The 23,590-nt window shown below is 52.3% G+C and overlaps 1 protein-coding gene across 12 annotated transcripts; it reads left to right on the forward strand.

Moving 5' to 3' along the window:
• The first annotated feature begins 108 nt into the window (after positions 1-108).
• On the forward strand, positions 109-20,273 carry CDC25B (cell division cycle 25B). 12 transcript variants are annotated; one of them, XM_055104503.3, is made up of 16 exons: positions 109-387; positions 11,801-11,928; positions 12,583-12,634; positions 14,444-14,485; positions 14,622-14,658; positions 14,903-15,025; positions 15,131-15,253; positions 15,414-15,548; positions 15,881-15,961; positions 16,083-16,259; positions 16,440-16,535; positions 17,069-17,131; positions 17,267-17,365; positions 17,563-17,696; positions 18,727-18,838; positions 18,979-20,273. In XM_055104503.3, exons 1-16 carry the CDS (start codon positions 380-382, stop codon positions 19,117-19,119), a joined length of 1,551 nt encoding a protein of 516 aa, XP_054960478.1. In that variant the 5' UTR covers positions 109-379; the 3' UTR covers positions 19,120-20,273. The 12 variants fall into 12 exon arrangements, with proteins under 12 accessions (XP_054960478.1, XP_057156905.1, XP_057156906.1 ...); XM_057300922.2 differs by having other exon boundaries at positions 173-387; positions 11,843-11,928; XM_055104498.2 differs by lacking the exon at positions 109-387 and adding an exon at positions 8,862-10,910.
• The last annotated feature ends 3,317 nt before the right edge of the window (positions 20,274-23,590 follow it).

A 23,590-nucleotide genomic window follows, 5' to 3' on the forward strand; every position in this document is an offset into this window, starting at 1 on the left:
AAGTGCCGCGGCGCGGGGAGCTGGGAGCGCGGCGAGCGGGGCGGAGCGGGCGGAGCGGGATCTCGCGGGAAGCGCGGGGACGCCCGGCGCCTCCTCCCCGCCCTCCGCGCCCACCCCCTTCTCGCCGCCAGGACATACCGCGGGGGGGCGCTGCGGCCTGCTGGACCTGCCCGTGCTGCGGCCTCCGGCGACCCGGGCGGGGACGCGGTGCATCGCTACTGCGCCCGGCGGACAGCGACTTGCTGCTCAAAAAGAATAAGAACCAGGGTTTTTGTTTGTTTGTTTGTTTTTAATTAAGGTAAAAATAACGCACTTTTTTTTTTTGCGGAAACTGAAAAATTCAAGAAGTTGAAAAACGCTTTTCACATCACCTGGAGAGATGCACAGGTAACATTTTGATACATTTCCTTCCAGTCTTTTCTCTAGATGCATGTCGTTTTCTTTTTAAAAATTTATTATATAAAACTGGCATCAGACTGTATATCTGGCATCTCCTGCTGTTTTACCTGGCATCAAGTAGTGAGAATTTTGCCATATCGGTAAGTATCATTGCCAACACGCTTTTTAATGATTGTGTAGCATTCCAGCTATGAAGGAACACTAGCGTATGTAACCTATTGTTACACACTTAAGTTATTTTTAAAATCAGCATTACAGTTGTAAATCTATTTGATGGTGCTAATGACATTTTTAAAGTTCTAGTAATCCCACAACCCATAGATAAACACTCATAACATCTTGGTGTGTCACTTTCTGGGCTTTTCCATGCATATAGCCATAAATGTATGTGTTTGCACTTACAGAAATAACATCATGTATATACATAAGTGTGAATCCCTGAAGCCTCCTTCTCCTGCAGCAAAACAGTAAAATGCCAAGCTCTTAAAACAATGAATGTATAGCTGTGTTTCTAAAAATCTCTTAGGGCAGCAGTAAGGGGAACTCCAGCATTGGCAGAGGGGAAGGCTGTGACCCAGGGGGACAGGCTGAGGACCTGGGGCTGGATGAAGCTGTGGGTGAGTGTAGACAAAGAAGAAAAGAGGACCAAGGACAGTGCCCTGGGTCCTCCAAGGTTAAGGGCTCAAGAAAGAGGCCAGGTGCAGTGGCTCACGTCTGTAATCCCAGCACTTTAGGAGGCCGAAGCAGGCAGGACCACCTGAGATCAGGAGTTCAAGACCAGCCTGGCCAATATAGTGAAACTCTGTCTTTACTAAAAATACGAAAAATTAGCCAAGTGTGGTGGCGCTCACCTGTAGTCCCAGCTATTTGGGAGGCTGAGGCAGGAGAATCGCTTGAGCCTGGGAGGCAGAGGTTGCAGGGAGCCAAGATCATGCCACTGCACTCCAGCCTGGGCAAAAGAGTGAGACTCCATCTCAAAAAAAAAAAAAAAAAGAAAGAAAGAACCAAATAGAGACTCTTGAAGCGGAGGAGCCCCTGAAGCAGGAGAAAAACCAGGCTACTGTGGCATTCTGGAAGCCAAAGGAAGAAAGTGTTTACTTATTGCTGTTTTAGTGCAAATTTCTGTTTTCGTATGTTTCTTGGCCATTTGAATCCTGTGAATTTTCTAGTCATATCCTTTGACCATGTGTTTGTCTTTTTCTTGACTTTTAGGAGCTCTTTACATGCTCTGAAGAAAAGATCTTGTTAAGTATGTTGCAAATGTTTTCTCCCTGTCTGCCACTTGTCTAAGTTAGTTTAGGGAATCTTTTGGATATGAGAAGTTTTTAATCTTCAACCTGTCAATTTTTTCCTTATTGCTTCGGGGTTTTGTGTCTTACTTAGAGAGGACTTCCCTATCCCTGAGATATAAAAGATATTCTTTTAATCTCAAGGTCCAAAAGAACACGTGGGAGACTTTTCCAAAGCACTGCTTGGCCCAAGAGGAGTGTGTGGTCACTGGGCAAAAATGAATCTAAGATTACCTGGATGAGAACTCCTTGCCATGCATCTTTTCTTTCTTTCCTCTCTTTCATCCCTTTCCTTGTTTCTTTCCTTCCTTCCTTCCTTCCCTTCTTTCTTTCTCTTTCTCTCTTTTCCTTCCTTTCCTTCTTTCTTTCCTTCCTTCCTTTCTCTTCCTTTCCTTTCCTGTGGCCCCTCCTTAGTGCCATACAAAGGGCATTGGCACAATCACTTCTAGGACAGAAAAGCCACGCCCATCATATGCTGATATCATAGCCATTTCCAGATACCTCGTCTACCCTTTGCCTGTAGCAGTGCACGGAGCCCATTTCCATCCCCTCTCAAGTGACCATTTCCCCCAGCAATCCATCTGAGGCCCTGGGCTTCCCCACCTCTTTCTGTAAGTCCCAGCTTTCTGCTTTTAGGACTGTTTGGGAAATCCATAACTCACCTTCTCTTCTTTTGGTCCAGCCTGCCCAAAGCTGTCCTTCAGGCCCCTCAGCAAGCTTTCCATTCTCCTTTTGTTTATTTGAGACAGGGTCTAGCTCTGTCACCCAGGACGGAGTACAGTTGCACGATCATAGTTCATTGCAGCCTCAGTCTCCTCAGTAGCTAGGACTACAGGCATGAGGCACCATGCCTGGCTAATTTTTAATTTTTTTTTTTTGAGACGGAGTCTCACTGTGTTGCCCAGGCTGGGAGTGCAGTGGTGCGATCTCAGCTCACTGCAACCTCCTCCTCCCTGGTTCAAGCAATTCTCCTGCTTCAGCCTCCTGAGTAGCTGAGATCACAGGCGTACACCACCATACCTGGCTTAGTTTTGTATTTTTAGTACAGACAGGGTTTCACCATGTTGGCCAGGCTAGTCTCAAACTCCTGACCTCAAGTGATCTGCCTACCTTGGCCTCCCAAAGTACTAGGATTACAGCCGTGAGCCACCTTACCCGGCCAAAAAATAATAATAAATAATAAAAATAAAGAGAACAACATTGGGCGCGGTGGCTCATGCCTGTAATCCCAGCACTTTGGGAGGCCGAGGTGGGCAGATTATGAGGTCAGGAGATCGAGATCATCCTGGCTAACACAGTGGAACCCTGTCTCTATTAAAAATACAAAAAATTAGCCAGGCATGGTGGCGGGTGCCTGTAGTCCGAGCTACTCAGGAGGCTGAGGCAGGAGAGTGGCGTGAACCCGGGAGGTGGAGCTTGCAGTGAGCGGAGATCGCACCACTGCACTCCAGCCTGGGCGACAGAGCAAGACTCCGTCTCAAAAAAAAAAAAAATTAGCTAGGCATAGTGCCTTGCACCTGTAGTCCCAGCTCCTAGGGAGGCTGGGGTGGGCCGGAGGATCACCTGAGCCCAGGGGCATGAGGCTGCAGTGAACTATGATTGCACCACTGCATTACAGCGTGGGTAACAAACTTTGTTTGAAAGAAAGGAGGAAAAAGAAAGAAGGAAAGAAAGAAGGAAAGAAAAGGCAGAGCTTGCAGTGAGCCGAGATTACGGCACTGTACTCTAACCTGGGTGACAGGGTGAGACTCCGTCTCAAAAAAAAAAAAAAGTTTTATTAAGATATATTTCAAAAAGCATACAATTCACCCATTTAAAGTGTACAGTTCACATATATGCTCAACTGTCACCACAGTCCATTTTGGAATATCTTTTTTTTTTTTTTTTTTTTTTGAGACCAAGTCTCACTCTGTCGCCCAGGCTGGAGTGCAGTGGCTCAATCTCGGCTCACTTCAACTTCAACCTCTGCCTCCCAGGTTCAAGAAACTCTGTCTCAAAAAAAAAAAAAAAAAAAGATTTGCTTAAAAGTTAACATCTCGGGCTGGGCGCGGTGGCTCACGCCTGTAATCCCAGCACTTTGGGAGGCTGAGGCGGGTGGATCACGAGGTCAGGAGATCGAGACCATCCTAGCTAACACGGTGAAACCCTGTCTCTGCTAAAAATACAAAAAAATTAGCCGGGCGTGGTGGTGAGTGCCTGTAATCCCAGCTACTCGGGAGGCTGAGGCAGGAGAATGGTGTGAACCCGAGAGGTGGAGGTTGCAGTGAGCTGAAATCATGTCACTGCACTCCAGCCTGGGTGACAGAGCAAGACTCTGTCTCAAAAAATAATAATAATGATAATCAAAAAAATTATACCTGTTGTTTGAAAAATGTTTTAAAATACAGAACATTTTGAAGATAAAAACATTTAATCAACTTTATTTCCACCACTCAAAGAATATCCTTGTAGAATGTTTTCACATGCATATTGTGTGGTTTTTTAAATTTTATTTTATTTTTTTTGGAGACAGAGTCTAGCTCTGTCGCCCAGGCTGGAGTGCAGTGGCGCGATCTCAGCTCACTGCAAGCTCCGCCTCCCAGGTTCATGCCAATCTCCTGCTTCAGCCTCCCGAGTAGCTGGGACTACAGGCGCCTGCCACCACGCCTGGCTAATTTTTTTGTATTTTTTCGGCAGAGACGGGGTTTCACCGTGTTAGCCACAATGGTCTCGATCTCCTGACCTCGTGATCCGCCTGCCTCGGTCTCCCAAAGTGCTGAGATTACAGGCGTGAGCCACCGCGCCTGGCCATGCATATTGTGTTTAATGGGACTACACTTGGCATAATATTTTGTAGCCCATATTGTGAACATCTTTTCATGTCAATAAATAGCTACATCAGTGAATTTCACACTTTTTTTTTTTTTTGAGACAGGGTCTCGCTCTGTCACCCAACCTGGAGTGCAGTGGCTCAATTACTGCTCACTGCTTCACTGCTGCCTCAGCCTCCCAGGCTAAAGTAATTTTCCCACCTCAGCCTTCAGGGTAGCTGGGACTACAGGCACCCACCACCATGGTGGGCTAATTTTTGGGTTTTTTTTGTTTTTTTGGTTTTTTTTTTTGCTTTTTTTGAGATAGAGTTTCACTCTTGTCACCCAGGCTAGAGTGCAATGGTGCAATGTCAGCTCACTGCAACCTCTGCCTCATAGGTTCAGTCATTTCTCCTGCTCAGCCTCCCAAGTAGCTAGGATTATAGGCGCCAACCACTATACCTGGCTGATTTTTGTATTTTTAGTAGAGACAGGGTTTCACCATATTGGCCAGGCTGATCTCAAACTCCTGACCTCAGGTGATCCACCTGCCTGGGCCTCCCAAAGTGCTGGGATTACAGGCGTGAGCCACCACACCTGGCCTAATTTTTGTATTTTTTGTAGAAACAGAGTTTCACCATGTTGCCCAGGCTGGTCTCGAACTCCTGAGCTCAAGCGAGTCTTCCTCCTTAGCCTCCCAAAGTGCTGGGATTATAGGCATGAGCCACCACCCACACTTCTTTTACTCTAGGAACCTTTTGTTCAGAAGTCCATTTGCTATGATCTCAATATGTAGTCTTTCAATAATGAGCCCCTACCAAGCAGGCATCCCCACCTGACTGCCCGTTCTCCTTAAAGGTTGCATGTATTGCACAGTGCAGAGGAATCACCTCCCCTATTGAAGACAATAACTCAATGAACATACATCTGTGTGTACTTTTATCATCTCCTTAAGAGAAATGCTGAGAAGTGGGATATTAGGGTCAGGGGCCAACTTTGGTCTTGAACCAAGGTCCTGGGAGCCTGGGAGAGGTAAATGATTTAGTCCTTGTCCTTCAATAGTCCAGTCAGCTTGAGACGAGATTCAAGAAAGGGAAAAGGAGATTTCAATACTTAATGCTACTGGGTGTGGTGGCTCATGCCTGTAATCCCAGCACTTTTGGAGACTGAGGCTGGTGGATCGCTTAAGCCCAGGAGTTCAAGACCAGCCTGGGCAACATGACAAAACCCAGTCTCTCCAAAAAATACAAAAATGTGCCAAGCATAGTGGGATGCGCCTGTAGTCACAGCTACTCGGGAGGCTGAGGTGGGAGGATTGCTTGAACTCAGGAGACAGATGTTGCAGTGAGCCGAGATTTAACACTGCCCTCCAGCCTGGGTGACGGAGAGACTTGGACTCAAAACAAAAACAGAAAACAAACTAAATGCTGTGCCTCCCATCAGTTCCTCCCTAGGAATTCATCTTGTAGATAGCACACAGACACATAAGGGCATACTTACTGCATCATTGTAAAAGCTAATATCCTAAATGTTCAGCATTAGGGGCTTGAGTAAATATATATTGTTATGGTACTAATATGGATCCATCTCCAAGTAAGATGAAGGAAGGTATAGAACAGTGGTTTTTATTTTTATTTATTTATTTATTTTTGAGACAGAATCTCACTTTGTCACCCAGGCTGGAGTGCAGTGGCACGATCTTGGCTCACTGCAACCTCCGCCTCCTGGATTCAGGTGATTCTCCTGCCTCAGACTCCCAAGTAGCTGGGATTACAGGCACACGCCACCATGCCTGGCCAATTTTTGTATTTTTAGTAGAGACAGGGTTTCACCATGTTGCCCAGGCTGATCTTGAACTCCTGACTTCAGGTGATCCACCTACCTTGGCCTCCCAAAGTACTGGGATTACAGGTGTGAGCCACCATGCCAGCCTAGAACAATGTTCATATGCTGTTTGTATATTCTTTAAAATACAGACGGATTTACGCTTGTAAAGATATAGACCTGCAGCCACTAACCCTAAGTGGCCATTGAACTATTAATTTATTTATTTTATGTTTAGAATCAAAGTCTCACTCTGTTGCCCAGGCTGGAGTGCAGTGGTGGAATTATGGCTCACTGCAGACTCAAACTCCTGGGCTCAAGCTATCCTCCTACCTCAGCCTCCAGAGTCACTTGGATTTTTTGTTTGTTTGTCTGTTTTTGAGACGGAGTCTTGCTCTTTTCGCCCAGGCTGGAGTGCAATGGCATGATCTAGGCTCACTGCAACCTCCGCCTCCCAGGTTCAAGCGATTCTCCTGCCTCAGCCTCCCGAGTAGCTGGGATTACAGGTCGGTGCCACCAGGCCAAGCTAATGTATGTATTTTTAGTAGAGACAGGTTTTCACCATGTCGGTCAGGCTGGTCTCAAACTCCTGACCTTGTGATCCACCTGCCTCGGCCTCCCAAAGTGCTGGGATTACAGGTGTGAGCCACCGTGCCCAGCGAGTCACTTGGATTATAGGCAGGGGCCACCATACCGGGCTAAGTTTTTAAAAAATGTTTTGTAGAGACAAGGTTTCACCATATTGCCCAGGCTGGTCTTGAATTACTAGCCTCAGGCAATTCTCCTGCATCAGGCTCTGGAGTTGCTGGGATTATAGGTGTGAGCCACAGTGCCAGCACTATTGAGCCCTTTAAATGTTGCAAGTACAAATTGAGATGTGCTGGGGGTGTAAAATGCATATTAGTTTGAAGACTTGATATCCAAAAAAGTATGTAAAATATCTCATTAATTTATATTGATAACATGTCAAATAATATTTTGAATACATTACATTGAATAAAATATTACAGTAATTTCATGTTTCTTTTTTACTGTTTTAAATGTGGCTACTAGAATATTTTAAATTATGTATGTGGGCCAGGCGCGGTGGCTCACGCCTGTAATCCTAGCACTTTGGGAGGCCGAGGTGGGTGGATCACCTGAGGTCAGGAGTTCGAGACCAGCCTGGCCAATATGGCAAAACCCTGTCTCTACTGAAAATACAAAATTGGCCAGGAATGGTGGCGGGCACCTGTAATCCCAGGTACTCGGGAGGCTGAGGCAGGAAAATCGCTTGAACCCAGGAGGCAGAGGTTGCAGTGAGCCGAGATCATGCCACTGCACTCCAGCCTGGGCAACAGGGCGAGACTCCATCTCAAACAAACAAACAAAAAAACCCAGAACCCCTCTGTGGTCTTGCCCACCTCCCCCCTCACTGGCCCAGAGGTGACCTGACTCTGGGATTTCTGGCTTTTTTTTTTGGTTTTAGAGAATTTTATTTTATTTTTTTATTTTATTATTATTATACTTTAAGTTTTAGGGTACATGTGCACAATGTGCAGGTTAGTTACATATGTATACATGTGCCATGCTGGTGTGCTACACCCATTAACTCGTCATTTAGCATTAGGTATATCTCCTAATGCTATCCCTCCCCCCTCCCCCCACCCCACAACAGTCCCCAGAGTGTGATGTTCCCCTTCCTGTGTCCATGTGTTCTCATTGTTCAATTCCCACCTATGAGTAGAATATGCGGTGTTTGGTTTTTTGTTCTTGCGATAGTTTACTGAGAATGATTATTTCCAATTTCATCCATGTCCCTACAAAGGACATGAACTCATCATTTTTTATGGCTGCATAGTATTCCATGGTGTATATGTGCCACATTTTCTTAATCCAGTCTAGCATTGTTGGACATTTGGGTTGGTTCGAAGTCTTTGCTATTGTGAATAATGCCGCAATAAACATACGTGTGCATGTGTCCTTATAGCAGCATGATTTATAGTCCTTTGGGTATATATCCAGTAATGGGTTGGCTGGGTCAAATGGTATTTCTAGTTCTAGATCCCTGAGGAATCGCCACACTGACTTCCACAATGGTTGAACTAGTTTACAGTCCCACCAACAGTGTAAAAGTGTTCCTATTTCTCCACATCCTCTCCAGCACCTGTTGTTTCCTGACTTTTTAATGATTGCCATTCTAACTGGTGTGAGATGGTATCTCATTGTGGTTTTGATTTGCATTTCTCTGATGGCCAGTGATGATGAGCATTTTTTCATGTGTTTTTTGACTGTGGGATTTCAAGGGATTCAATAGTATAATGCCTGCCCTGCCACATACACCCTGTGCAGATGTATATTGGCTGGGTTGGGGGTGGGGGGATACCTGTTGTGTTTATTTTGAAAATGCAAATCTCGGGGCAGTTTTTTTTCTGGTTTTTGGGCTGGGTGGCTTTACAAGGACACTTCCCCCTTCCCTCTTGGCACTAAGGGCAGTCACATCCTCACTGGAAGTAGTGGCTGGAGGTCCAGGGCATGACCCCTGACCCAGGGAGGATGAACCGGAAATTCAGTCTTGCAGAGCCCTCTGCACAGCACAGGAGCTGGGCAAAATTTGGAGAAAAGGAAAGGTCACGTTCCCACCTTGGCCACCCCTCTCAGGTGGGGCTGGGGTCTTCCCCTCCCCTTCAGATGCATTGGCCCACCCAGCCCCCCATCACCAGGCCCTCCCTTTTGCCACCCCCATCCAATGCACCTTGGGTCTGGGTGGCTGGGACTGCACGAGAAGGGGTGCTCCTGCCTTGCTGAGCTGCAGCCCGCCCCCCGCACCACCACCCGCCCAGCCAGAGGCCACTTCTAACCTGGAGAGACAGGATGCAAAAGCTGCTCACTACCCACTGGCTTTTGGGTGCAGCCTTCAGGCCTCTTGTTCCAGGAGGCCTGGAAAACGAGCGGGGCTGGAAGGCATTTAGATAATTGGAAGATGGGCCGGGCACAGTGGCTCGTGCGTGTAATCCCAGCACTTTGGGAGGCCTAGGTGGGTGGATCACGAGGTCAGGAGTTCGAGACCAGCCTGGCCAATATGGTGAAACCCCTGTCTCTACTAAAAATACAAACATTAGCTGGGCGTGGTGGCGCGCTCCTGTAGTCTCAGCTACTCGGGAGGCTGAGGCAGAAGAATCGCTTGAACCCGGGTGGCGGAGGTTGTAGTGAGCAGAGATCACCACTGCACTCCAGCCGGGTTGACAGAGGGAGACTCCATCTCAAAAAAAAGAAAGAAAGAAAGAAAGATAATTGGAAGCTGCTCCGCTTAAAACGAATGACAAATTCAGCCTCTGTGGTCTGGTCATCAAAGAAACACCAATTAAATAATATGGTGCCATTGGCACCAAGTTAGCCAAATCATCAATGGGCGTGATACTTAATTCGCTTCTCTGGTTGCTGACACCCTCCTCGACCCCCAGCCGCGGAAATCCATTCCTAGTTCCACCGTTTAGAGCCTCTCCTGGGGCTGCCGCGAAAATTGGGCCGGTTGGGGTAACATCTAACCTGGGGTCCCCCGAAAGAGCCCATCAGTTCCGCTTGGGGGCCCCACTGCCCTCCCACCTCCTACGCTGGGCGCTCCGCCTGCGAATGACGTTTTGCTGCTGCTCAGTGCAGCCAGTCGCGGAGGCGGGGAGGCTGCGCGGTCAGAGGCGCCTGGAGCGAGCGAATCCTGGCCCACCGCCTGCCCAACCGCGTGACCTTGATTGAGTTAATGAACTTCACGCCTCAGCGTCCAGGTCTGTAAAATGGAGTATCTAACGCAGACCGTACAGCCCAGCTGGGTTTAGCAAACTTCCGGGAGCCAGTTGGAGCCTCTCCCCGTCCCTAGCGGTGATCCCAGGTGACGACATGCCGCGGGGGATCCTGCGGAGGCCACCCTAGGGCGTTGCTGCTGCCTTTGGGAGTGTGGAGCTCCAAACCATGTCGCGAGAGGCGGATTTTGGGAGGCCAGGATCCTCGCGCCAGGGGATGTGCGAGGGTGTGGGATAAATCTTAATTCCTCCGGCCCACCCAAAGCCTGGAAATCCAGCCTCCGCGCCTCTTGCCCTGCGGGCCCCGCCCTCAATCCCGCCCTCATCTAACCCGCTACCCCATTGGTGGCGTCCGGCGGCGCGGCTGCTGTTATTTTTCGAATATATAAGGAGGTGGAAGTGGCAGCTGCAACTAGAGGCTTCCCAGGCTGGTGCCCGAGCCCCGCGTCCCTCGCCCCCCGCCCTCCCCGCATCCCTCTCCTCCCTCGCGCCTGGCCCTGTGGCTCTTCCTCCCTCCCTTCCTTCCCCCCCTCCCCCTCGCCCGCTGCCTCCCTCGGCCCAGCCAGCTGTGCCGGCGTTTGTTGGCTGCCCTGCGCCCGGCCCTCCAGCCAGCCTTCTGCCGGCCCCGCCGCGATGGAGGTGCCCCAGCCGGAGCCCGCGCCAGGCTCGGCTCTCAGTCCAGCAGGCGTGTGCGGTGGCGCCCAGCGTCCGGGCCACCTCCCGGGCCTCCTGCTGGGATCTCATGGCCTCCTGGGGTCCCCGGTGCGGGCGGCCGCTTCCTCGCCGGTCACCACCCTCACACAGACCATGCACGACCTCGCCGGGCTCGGCAGGTAGGACACCCCAAGGAGGCTGCATATGGGGGTGAGAGGCTAGGTCTGGAGTCCTGGGCCTCCGGGAGAACTGGGCATGGTAGTCGAATCCAGGAGGTGGAGTCCGGGGAGGCATCCTGAGCAGTGGAGAGGTACGCCCTTGTTCCTTCCTAGGGGCCCAGGACCTGGGAAGTGAGACCTGGGCTGTGCCCCCCACACCTCCAGGTGACCTGCTCTCAGTCTGCACAAGCCTCTCCAAATCTTCTTTCCCCTCACTCCCTCCTCCCTCATTGTGCCTCCACCACGCTGCCTCCGTAATCTCTGCCCGGATAGCCACCATTTTGCCCCAGGATGGGAATCTCAAGCCTGGAGAGGGAACTTAAGGGTGGCAGAGCCGTGGAGCACTCACACATCCATGCCCCTGCTCCCTCCACCCCAATTTTGCCCCCAGAATTAAGACAATTAATTAAACACTGATCCTGCTCCCTAAGTCTGCAAGGGGAGAGCTGGGTTGTTCCAGTAGGAGAACCTGGTCTTGGTCCATCCTTCAGGAAGGGTCCTGGAAAGGTGGGGGTCTGACAGTTTAGGGGAAGGCTCTCTGGGGCGGCTCTGCTAGACCACCAACCCTTAGGCTGGCCTCCAGCCAGGCAGCCTTGCTCACACCCTGGGCTCACCTTGCCCTGCACCTGAGAGGACCTTTCCTAAACCAGTCAACGAAGAGAAGACGCTTTAGGGCCTCTGTAGAATGAACCTGCCTTGACCTGAGAAGAGGGGGCCCTCAGGGCCATTGCTTTCCCAGTGTAGTGTTTCGCTCAGTTCTTTTCTCAGCAAGGGAGTGGGAACGTGGGCTAGCCAGGCCTTGAGCCCCACGTTTACCTTTCTCCTTTCCCGGGTCCCTGTTCCCTTCCCAGCGAAACCCCAAAGAGTCAGGTAGGGACCCTGCTCTTCCGCAGCCGCAGCCGCCTGACGCACCTATCCCTGTCTCGACGGGCATCCGAATCCTCCCTGTCGTCTGAATCCTCCGAATCTTCTGATGCAGGTGAGGCCCAGGGGAGCCTGGGGAGATCTGCCTGTGCCAGGAGAGTTTGTGGGGGCTGCCTGGGCCTCCCAATTTCCCTGCCGATCAAACTAACATCCTCCCCACAACCTGGTGGGCCCAGGAGCCTCTCCCCCACCCTCCACAGAGATGGGAGGAAGACACACCTCTTGTGGGGCTCACCACACCCAACGCGGACTGGCTGAGTGGATGAGAGGGTGGGGCCCTCTACGGAGATGAGATCTTACCTATGTAAAACCACGTTCCAAAGTTCCTAAACCACAACCCTACCTGGGAAGCACCCAGGGCTGAGAGTTGGTCTTTAAAACATTCTTAGCCTATAACCTCTTCTTTAAAAATCTGTTGTCTCTTCTAGAACAAATTATTTTAAACCAGTTCAAGAAAAATGCTTAGTGAGCATTGTGGTTTAAAGACGCATATGAAGGAATTTCCATAGTAAACAGGGAGTGGAGCCCTGTACCGTTTGGGGGACGATGTGTCAGCTCTCAGGGTCCATGGTTGGGTTTTTGTTTCATTTTCTAATGTGTCAAAGTCCAAACTAGAAACTGTTTTTTTTTTTTTTCATATTGGGACATGGTGGGGGAAAGAATACAGAAAGTGCCACTACTTTCAAACCAAGGTGCTCTGTCCCCTCAGGTCTCTGCATGGATTCCCCCAGCCCTATGGACCCCCACATGGCGGAGCAGACGTGAGTAGAGAAGGGAATGTGTACTTCCAAGCATTCAGCACCTGTCTTTAAGAATCCTAGTTCTACCATAAATTCACCGGGGAGGCCTGGGAAAGCAGACAGACCATGGGGTGGCTTCAGGATCCCCATGGCCGGGGGCTCACTGACTTTCTCAGGCTTTGGCATTCTGCTCCCTGTCTCAGAGAAGGATCTGCTCTCATGGGAGCCAACCGAGTGTGGGCTCAGGGCCAGGGATAGTGGGGACAGTGGCCACTGGGAGAGCAGATACTAGACTACAGCCCATGTCTTGCAGGAATACAAGCCCAGCGTATGTCCCGTTTTTCTTTCTTGCCTATACCCATTTTTTTCTGTGAAATATTACAATTTAAAAATATGATCCAACTAATTCAAAACTTTAACTCACTCTAGGCCAAACAAAACACAGTTGCCTGCAGATTGATTTGGCTCTTGGCCGATCAGCAACCTCTGACTTTGATGACACTTGACCCTCTGGCCAGCCCTGGTCTAGGCCCTTTGTGCAAGGGAATGGAGAGAGAGTTGGTGGGCTCTGGCCTGGACAGACCATCCCCTTGGCTGTGGGCATGGGTGGTGTCTTCCAGAGCACAGCTGTTCCCATCCAGTTGTTAAAGCCCAAGCAGCGGGGCAGCTGCCAGCCATTAGTAGGGACAGCTGGGCATCTCTGGCCTGTGCTGGGGACTGTGGCTTTGGGTTTAGGATAGTGACTTGTCTTACCTCCCATTGCCTTTGATCAGACTGGGTTGGGCTGCAGATTGGTTCACAAACAGGAAATGGGGAGAGGATTGGGTGGGGTTGGGGGACTGCAGGTTGGTTTTGGTGGCAGCACAGAGCAATCTTGCCCTACCCCCAAGGGCCATGTGCAAGCCAATGAAATTGGTCATCCCTGATGCCAGGTTGGCTGGGCACAGCAGCCCCCCGGGGGGCATCCCCCTCATACTTTATCCCTGAGTGGTTCCCTGCCCTGCACCTGCTCTGACAGTTATACAGAGTTTCTCAGAAGCTGTGTGTGTGTGTGTGTGTGTAGATGCACAAAAGCTCCGCGTGGCAGGTGGTCTCCTGTAACACGGCTGGGGGGGCGGGGCCTCAGAGGGAACATGTGTTGGAATTCCTTGCCTGCTGGCCTCTTCTAAGGCAGGAGGAGGGGGTGGGACAGAGGCTGGTCCAGGAAAATTCCACAGGAGGGAGGAGAGGATGTGAGCCTGCACGTTTGTCACTGGGGGTCTACTGTATCGGACTGGAGCTGATTGGGGGAGCCCTAAAGCAGGCCCCAGTCCTCGGAGGACCGGGAGCCAGGCCAGCTCCTCACAGGGGAGAGGAAGCCTAGCCTTGCTGTTGTCCAGGCCCTGGAGACACCCACATTGCTGGGTGCCCCTGGCCTATCATAGGATGGATGGATGCCTTTCCTGGCAGCCATATGGCCCCGCTGAGGTGATTTGCATACAGGTGGAAGGCCTGGTGCAGGCTGGCGAGACTGTTGCCTTGGTGACGCCTCCCTGACCCTGACCTGCCCCAGCTGTCTCTATCACTGCCATTCTCTGGGCTTTCTTTCATTCAGGGCAGCCTTTAAAATTCCAAGCTGCCTCTTATCTTCCCCCTCCCCAATACCTGGGCCCCCTGATGGTGGGCGTTCTTCCTACCCCACCCCTTCCACTGCCTTGAGCCTTGGCCCTTGTCTTTGCCCTTACTCCCCCCTGGACTGGAGACCTGGTGCTGGGGACTGGGGGCCTGGTGCTGGGGTGGGTGATGGGTGCGGAGGGAGCATGGGTTGCATGGGACCCTTCTCTGTCCTAGGTTTGAACAGGCCATCCAGGCAGCCAGCCGGATCATTCGAAAGTAAGTGTTCCTGGGCCTCTTCCATCTACCACAAGCTTTCCCTTAGGACGTACAGGGCTCCAGAAGGGCATGCTGCATGCTCTCGGTCCCTGCCCTGCCTCTCCCAGCTCTCACCTGTCCCCATTTCCTCCTGTAGCGAGCAGTTTGCCATCAGACGCTTCCAGTCTATGCCGGTGAGTGTCTTCGAGGCCTGACTGAGGCTTAGGCATGCTAGCCAGGCATGGGGTAGATGAGCAGGATGCATCCAGGGATCACCTCCCAGCTGGGTGTCCCCAGGCAGGCTTTAGGAGATGGGGTTTCAGAGGTAGGTAGGTAAGTGGGAGGAGCTGGAGGAGAGGTGGAGAAGGTGGGGCCTGGGCTCGTGCCGGAGGAATGCAGCCTTTATTCCTCTGCCTGCCGCCCTGCCTGGCTCTCTAGGTGAGGCTGCTGGGCCACAGCCCCGTGCTTCGGAACATCACCAACTCCCAGGCGCCCGACGGCCGGAGGAAGAGCGAGGCGGGCAGTGGAGCTGCCAGCAGCTCTGGGGAAGACAAGGAGAATGTGCGCTTCTGGAAGGCCGGGGTGGGAGCTCTCCGGGGAGAGGAGGGGGCATGCTGGGGTGGTTCCCTGGCATGTGAGGACCCTCCTCTCCCATCTTGGCTGCAGGATGGATTTGTCTTCAAGATGCCATGGAAGCCCACACATCCCAGCTCTACCCATGCTCTGGCAGAGTGGGCCAGCCGCAGGGAAGCCTTTGCCCAGAGACCCAGCTCGGCCCCCGACCTGATGGTACATCCAGAGAGCGGACCCCTGGGAGGGGCCTGGGGAGGCAGCCTCGGAGAAGAGGAGGGTGGCCCTGAACCCCCAGGCACTGGGAACTTTTCCTCAGGAGGATGGGGGCGGGAACTATCTCCACCTCTAAGTCTGTGTCTGTCTGTCATGTGGACAGTGTCTCAGTCCTGACCGGAAGATGGAAGTGGAGGAGCTCAGCCCCCTGGCCCTAGGTCGCTTCTCTCTGACCCCTGCAGAGGGGGATACTGAGGAAGATGATGGATTTGTGGACATCCTAGAGAGTGACTTAAAGGTAAACAGCCTTGTCCCACCAGGTCCCTACCTTCCTATCCCTGGGTTCGCCCAAAAGAAGAGAGCTCTGAGCCCTTGTGGCAGGACCGTGACGTCATTCCAGTGTCAGAAGAAGAATTTGAGGTAACTGAGTCACAGCCTAACCTCTGGCCAATGAGAGAAGAGCAGGTGGCTGGTGCCACAGTGGAGGGCGGTTTGGAAGGTAGGGGAGCTTCTCACCCCAACCTGGAGTTTGCCAGGGAAACAGGGAAGGCTGTGCTGGAGGATTCCGGGACTGGAGGGGTTTGGCCTATGCCTGTGGGTGTGACCCTGTCCTTGCTAATCTGGCCTCAGGATGATGATGCAGTTCCCCCAGGCATGGAGAGTCTCATTAGTGCCCCACTGGTCAAGACCTTGGAAAAGGAAGAGGAAAAGGTGGGCCTCTGGGGTGGCCCCCTCCGAATTTGGAGGCATGGGGTCCAGCCTACTCTCCAGTGGATTTGAGGGATGGGATGGGGCCTGGGCACCCTGATCCCTAACCTGCTGTCCCTGCCAGGACCTCGTCATGTACAGCAAGTGCCAGCGGCTCTTCCGCTCTCCGTCCATGCCCTGCAGCGTGATCCGGCCCATCCTCAAGAGGCTGGAGCGGCCCCAGGACAGGGACACGCCCGTGCAGAATAAGCGGAGGCGGAGCGTGACCCCTCCTGAGGAGCAGCAGGAGGCTGAGGAACCTGTGAGTGCCTTCCTCCTGGGGTTCACTTTGGCATGCACCTGGGCAGCCACCCGCTTGGCTAAGTTTGTGGCAGAGGGCAGGTGGCAGCCTGGGCATGGCAGAGAAAGGGGGTACCAGCCAGACAGAGCACTGAGGGGCAGCCCCACCCTGACCCTGGCCTCCATCTGACTCACTTTCCAGAAAGCCCGCGTCCTCCGCTCAAAATCACTGTGTCACGATGAGATCGAGAACCTCCTGGACAGTGACCACCGAGAGCTGATTGGAGATTACTCTAAGGTACCTGCAGCAGCGAAGGGGGTACCTTGGGGGCTTGACCTCTTACTGACTAGGGGTCCTGTAGCCCAGGGGCTGCTTGGGTTCCTCCCTTTCTCCCCGGAGCCCCCCTTTTCTTTGTCCTTTGTATCTTTTCATCCTTTGTTCTCACATAGACTCCTCCCTCTGGCCCTCCTTGTCTCCTGACTCCACCTCAAGTCAGTCCAGGCATCTGTTGAGTCTCCATCTTATTTCCAAGCTCATACCTAGCTTGGAACCCCCTCATGCCTCACCTTCGGGCTTGGCAGAGGGTAGGGAGCAGAGTGTGGAGTTCATCTCTTCCACTTCCCTTTTTCATTTCTCTTTCCCCTTGGAAGGTTGTTCCCTGGGTGTCAGACCCAAGAGGTGCCTCTCAGTTGCCATGGGAACCAGAACTGAATTTGAAGGCCAAAGCAGGTGTGGCCTCTGATTTTGGGAATGAAACTTCATTCTTTTAGGCTCCTGGTCTTACCAATTTAACTTTCTCCTCTCTCCCGCATCCCTTCCCTTCCCTTCAGGCCTTCCTCCTACAGACAGTAGATGGAAAGCACCAAGACCTCAAGTACATCTCACCAGAAACGGTAAACAGCGTTGCACCATTTTCTAGGCACATTTGGGACTGTAGCTCCATTGTTGACCTTCCCTGGGGACAGGCTAGGGCCACCTGCCAGCTGCCAGCCTGACCTGCCGGAACCAACCCCCATGACCTCCTACAGATGGTGGCCCTGTTGACGGGCAAGTTCAGCAACATCGTGGATAAGTTTGTGATTGTAGACTGCAGATACCCCTATGAATATGAAGGCGGGCACATCAAGGTAAGATGGGGCAGTGGGGAGAGGCCCTGAAGATCCCACCTGGTTTAGGTCCTTGCTTTGCCAAGAGGGTGAATGGGTGGAGGACAGGTGCCCCCTCTCATGGGGAGGGTTCCTACTAAGAGAAGGACAGCGACTGCAGGGGGAGGGCCCTGACTCCCGGACCCGGGGCTGTGCCTGACCTCTGGCTCCTCTGACAGACTGCGGTGAACTTGCCCCTGGAACGCGACGCCGAGAGCTTCCTGCTGAAGAGCCCCATTACAGCCTGTAGCCTGGACAAGAGAGTCATCCTCATTTTCCACTGTGAATTCTCATCTGAGCGTGGGCCCCGCATGTGAGTCCCAGCTCCGCCCAGCCAGCTAGTGTCTGCCCTGGCCTTCCCTGCCCAGGCTCACAGGTGCTGGCACCATTGAGATGGCCAGGGGTGCAAGTCCAGGTCCTCCTCTGTCCCATCTGATGGCCTGGAGCTGACCTCAGCCCCACTTCACTGTGCATGGTACCCGCCTCCCATCTCCCTCACTGTCCTGCCTATCAAGCCTCATGTCCACCCCACATCCATTACTGCCACCCTCAGAAAATTTAGTTCCAAGTCTCTAGCGGTGTCTTTCTCGAAATCTAAGGGCCGCGTGTCAGTCCCCAGTACACGGACCCTCCCCATGTTCAGTGCTGTTAGGTCTCCATTAGAACCTCTTCCATTGGCATCCACAGCACCTGGGCCTCCCTGGCTGAGCTCCTTCTGTCACTATTCCTGTTCTGCCTGGCCATCTGTCCTCCCACCCCTGCCTCCTCCTGGGTTGCCACTGGTCCATATGACTGCTAGTAGCTCCCCAGCCTGGCCTCACCCCTGTGGTGGGAATCTGCAACCAGACGCCCCTTACAGAGTCGCATCCCTGCGGCCCTCCCAACTTCTCCAGGCATCCCAGCATATGGCACCCACCTCCACCTGGGCACCGGGCCTGGGCACTGGCTTCAGTCTTGGGTCCTCCTCCTCCCTTCTCCCCACCACTGATCCTCACCAGGTCTTGTCCAGGAGTGGCCCGAATGGATCCCTTGAATTTGGCCCACTTGTCTCCTCTCCTGCTTCTCCTTTCCTGGTCCAGGCACAGATATCTCTAACAAAGATTGTGCAACTGCCTTCTAGAAACGGAGAGTTCATCCCCTTGATTTTACCTCCTTCCTTCCACCTCCCCACCCTCTTCTGTAGCCAGAGTGATCTAAAAGTGTTCTTGTGGTTACATTCCTGTGCTCTAAAGCTTTCTGTGGCTCCCCAAGGCCCTCAAAGGAGGGGACGTGGGGGATAGGTCCCATGATGTACAAGCCACTGCATGCCCCACTCTGACCACACCCTGCCCATGACGCCCCAGGTGCCGTTTCATCAGGGAACGAGACCGTGCTGTCAACGACTACCCCAGCCTCTACTACCCCGAGATGTATATCCTGAAAGGCGGCTACAAGGAGTTCTTCCCTCAGCACCCGGTAGCGTGGGTGGGGAAGGCCACAGTCTCTGTGTGAGGGTTGGCTTGGCCAGGCTGGAGCCATGGGATGGGGGGTGGGAGGGTTGGGTCCCTGCCAAACTTACCCATTCCACTGCATTGACCCCTCCTGTCCTGCCCTAGAACTTCTGTGAACCCCAGGACTACCGGCCCATGAACCACGAGGCCTTCAAGGATGAGCTAAAGACCTTCCGCCTCAAGACTCGCAGCTGGGCTGGGGAGCGGAGCCGGCGGGAGCTCTGTAGCCGGCTGCAGGACCAGTGAGGGGCCTGCGTCAGTCCTGCTACCTCCCTTGCCTTTCGAGGCCTGAAGCCAGCTGCCCTATGGGCCTGCCGGGCTGAGGGCCTGCTGGAGGCCTCAGGTGCTGTCCATGGGAAAGATAGTGTGGGTGTCCTGCCTGTCTGCCCCAGCCCAGATTCCCCTGTGTCATCCCATCATTTTCCATATCCTGGTGCCCCCCACCCCTGGAAGAGCCCAGTCTGTTGAGTTAGTTAAGTTGGGTTAATACCAGCTTAAAGGCAGTATTTTGTGTCCTCCAGGAGCTTCTTGTTTCCTTGTTAGGGTTAACCCTTCATCTTCCTGTGTCCTGAAACGCTCCTTTGTGTGTGTGTCAGCTGAGGCTGGGGGAGAGCCATGGTCCCTGAGGATGGGTCAGAGCTAAACTCCTTCCTGGCCTGAGAGTCAGCTCTCTGCCCTGTGTACTTCCCGGGCCAGGGCTGCCCCTAATCTCTGTAGGAACCGTGGTATGTCTGCCATGTTGCCCCTTTCTCTTTTCCCCTTTCCTGTCCCACCATACGAGCACCTCCAGCCTGAACAGAAGCTCTTACTCTTTCCTATTTCAGTGTTACCTGTGTGCTTGGTCTGTTTGACTTTACGCCCATGTCAGGACACTTCCGTAGACTGTTTAGGTTCCCCTGTCAAATATCAGTTACCCACTCGGTCCCAGTTTTGTTGCCCCAGAAAGGGATGTTATTATCCTTGGGGGCTCCCAGGGCTAGGGCTAAGGCCTGAATCATGAGCCTGCTGGAAGCCCAGTCCCTACTGCTGTGAACCCTGGGGCCTGACTGGTCAGAACTTGCTGCTGTCTTGTTGCGGATGGATGGAAGGTTGGATGGATGGGTGGATGGCCGTGGATGGCCATGGATGCACAGTGCCTTGCACACCCAAACCAGGTGGGAGCATTTTGTTGAGCATGACAGCCTGCAGCAGGAATATATGTGTGTCTATTTGTGTGGACAAAAATATTTACACTTAGGGTTTGGAACTATTCAAGAGGAAATGTCACAGAAGCAGCTAAACCAAGGACTGAGCACCCTCTGGATTCTGAATCTCAAGATGGGGGCAGGGCTGTGCTTGAAGGCCCTGCTGAGTCATCTGTTAGGGCCTTGGTTCAATAAAGCACTGAGCAAGTTGAGAAACCAGCATTGTGTCCTGTGGGGCCCTGGGCAAGAACCCCAGCAGCCCGCCAGTGGCGGGATTGGGGTAGGGGACAGGGTCAGCAGAGGCAGGAAGAGTTGCTGGAGAGGTGCCCTCATGCTCTTGTCCCTTCTTCTCCCAATGTCTTCCATCTCTTGGGTGACACTCCTGCCAGGACTTTGCATTCAACCCCTCCTTCCCCTCACCTGGCCTCCCAAGCACTTCTAGGCTTGCCCTTCCTAAACTTGGCACCAAAAGGCAAGAGTGACCTCATCACTCAAGGATCATCAATGGCTCCCCATTGTCCTCAGGATAAACTTAAAGCCAGCTGCAGTGACTCACGCCTGTAATCCCAGCACTTTGGGAGGCTGAGGTGGGCAGATCACAAAGTCAGGAGTTCGAGACCAGCCTGGCCAATATGGTGAAACCCCATCTCTACTAAAAATACAAAAATTAGCCAGGCATGGTGGCACACACCTGTAGTCCCAGCTAACTGGGAGGCTGAGGCAGAAGAATTTCTTGAATCTGGGAGGCAGAGGTTGCAGTGAGCTGATATTGCGCCACTGCACTCCAGCCTGGGCAGCAGAATGAGATTCCGTCTCAAAAAAAAAAAAGAAAAAAAAAAACTCCTGGCATGGCCTTTTGAGATTTGGGCCCTCGCCAGCCTCATTCCCTCAAGAAATTGGGAAAGGGCCAATCTGGGAGCCCAGGCCAAACCCAGATCTCTGAGGAAATCCCTGAATACCACTGCAGGTGACCCTCCCCCCAGCCCCCTACACACAAATGGGAGCTGTGCAATGGGAGGGACTCCTTTGCATCTGTATATATAAGATGCTGTCTTTGACACAGTGCACACACATGTCAGGCATGATTACCACTTTCTGGGACAGTTCATCTATGTTGTGAAGTAGGTGATGCAATGATTATCCACCCCATTTTTCAGATGGGAAAATGGAGGCTATTTCCTATCAGAACAGAAAAAGGGGACTCCAGATCCCCATGCTGAGTCTAAAGGACACTTGCGCTGTCTCTAGCTTGTTCTCTCAAGTTTCTTATGCCCAAGAGCTTGGTCTTCACTCCTGGTTCAGAGCCCTCTGCGAGGGCACAATAGGTGGGAGTTATTGGGGTGTGGTTTTGGTCTTGGGGCTGGGCTGTGCTCAGGGAGGGAACGGACCTCAAGGGTTCAGAAGTCCCCTCCACCTAGCAGGCGGCGATAGAAAGGCAAATGTTTATTTGGTGAGAGGATTTGCCCCAGAAAAGGGGAAACAGCTGTGCAGATCCCTGAGAAAGGGAGATGGAGGAGGGGAGAGGATGGGCCCCGGGCGCCATCATGCTGGCATGCCTGCTCCACCCTAAGTGCTTAGGGAGTCTTGTGAAGCCACCCTTCCTCCTGGTTTCACAGACGAAAGCAGCTTCAGAAGCTCACAGAAGGCACTCACTTGCCCCAGGGCACACAGAAGATGTAAGCAGAGCAGCCACCCCCGCCTTCCCAGGAGTATCCCATCCCCCCTTACCTCCCATCTTAGTCCCAGAGTCCTCAGGCGGGTGGGGCTGGGCAGCCTCACTTCTGCTGTGCGCGTCCTCTTCCCACTCCGGGATCAGGCCACGTGATGAGGAAACATGGGCTGAGTGTCTACAATGCCCAGGCCTTGTGCCAAGTGCTGATGTCCGTGGCCACATCTGTCCCCATTGTAACTCACCATCAGAGTCTTAGTTGCAGCCATGGGACAATTAGTATGCTCTAGACACTTTTAGATATAATGTCTCCTAAGCCCACCCAACAGGTATTCAGCTCATTTTGTGGGAGAGATGCGGGGATTGGTCAAGCCAGGAGACACCTCTTCCCCAAGAAAAGGCCCTGGTGCTGACATCTCTGCTGAGGAAGCAGGAGCCTGGGCCTGGGCCTGGGAAAGCGGGTGCTGTGGGCTTGCCTCTCAGTTTCTGACTCAGGACCCCCTCTGCCCTGGAAAGTTCAGGGGGATGGGGCAGAGGTGTCTCATCTCCCTTCCCCCCAGCAAGAGAAGCTATAACTTTCTTCCTGGATGTGCTAAAGGGAAGTGGATCAGGCAGGAAGGCAGTTTAAAATCCCAGGCTGCCAGCCAGTTTTAAAAGTTGTTTAGCTTTGGCCAGGGTGGGGCAGGAATTCCAGCCTGCAGGAGTTCCGTGCAGCCACGTGCTGCCAGCTCACATGGTTAGAGAGCTACATGAGGCTGGCATAAGCACAGAGAGCCAGTTGGGGGAACAGTAGTGTCTGGAGGGAAGGGGGAAGAATCTTCATCCACTTCATTGTCTGAATTGTTCACCCGGTAACTTTTGCCATGACAATTTTACAAATTAAGGTTTTCTTTTAAAATTGAGGAATAATTGACATTTCATCAAGGGCACAGATCTTCAGCATGGAGTGTAGACCCAAGGGACCACCACAAAGCTCAAGATGTAGGACATCTCCATCAATTCAGGAGGCTCCCTCCGGGTTACCCCCACTCCAGAGGTAACTACTATTTTGACCTCTGTCACAGTAATTTAGTTTTATCTGTTCATGAGCTTCCTATAAATGAAATTATACAGTGAGTACTCTTTTGTCTGGCTTCTTTCACCCAGCACAATGATTTTGAGATTCATTATTTTGTCCTGTGTAGCAGGAGTTTGTCTCTTCTTCATTGCTGCATACTATTCCACTGTATGAATATACCCCTACTCTCTTTCTTCTTCTTTTTTTTTTTTTTTTGAGATGGAGTTTTGCTCTTGTTGCCCAGGCTGGAGTGCAATGGCACGATCTCAGTCCACTGCACCCTCCACCTTCCAGGTTCAAGCGATTCTCCTGCCTCAGCCTCCCAATTAGCTGGGATTACAGGCCCCTGCCACCACACCCAGCTAATTTTTTTTTTTTTTTTGAGACGGAGTCTCACACTGTCGCCTGGGCTGGAGTGCAATGGCATGATCTCGGCTCACTGCAACCTCCAACTCCCGGATTCAAGCAATTCTCCTGCCTCAGCCTCCCAAGTACCTGAGATTATAAGCGCCCACCACCACACCCAGCTAATTTTTTGTATTTTTAGTAGAGATGGGGTTTCACAATGTTGGCCAGGCTGGTCTCGAACTCCTGACCTCATGATCCACTCACCTTGGCCTCCCAAAGTGTTGGGATTACGGGCGTGAGTTACCACGCCCGGCTCTCTTTCTCTTATCTTTTAAAAAATATTTATGGCCAGGCACGGTGGCTCACGCCTATAATCCCAGCATTTTGGGAGGCCAAGGCAGGCAGATCACCTAAGGTCAGGAGTTCGTGACCAGCCTGACCAACATGGTGAATCCCTGT

Source organism: Pan paniscus, chromosome 21, assembly GCF_029289425.2.
Source record: "Pan paniscus chromosome 21, NHGRI_mPanPan1-v2.0_pri, whole genome shotgun sequence".
Taxonomy (NCBI): domain Eukaryota; kingdom Metazoa; phylum Chordata; class Mammalia; order Primates; family Hominidae; genus Pan; species Pan paniscus.

Excerpts from the sequence above, each read along its gene's own strand:
- CDC25B (XM_063601023.1), top strand. The coding sequence starts at position 10,711 with ATGGAGGTGCCCCAGCCGGAGCCCGCGCCAGGCTCGGCTCTCAGTCCA. Across the intron at positions 10,911-11,842 it reads GACCTCGCCGGGCTCGGCAG|CCGCAGCCGCCTGACGCACC; the intron begins GTAGGACACCCC and ends GCTCTTCCGCAG. Across the intron at positions 15,549-15,880 it reads TCCTAGAGAGTGACTTAAAG|GATGATGATGCAGTTCCCCC; the intron begins GTAAACAGCCTT and ends ATCTGGCCTCAG.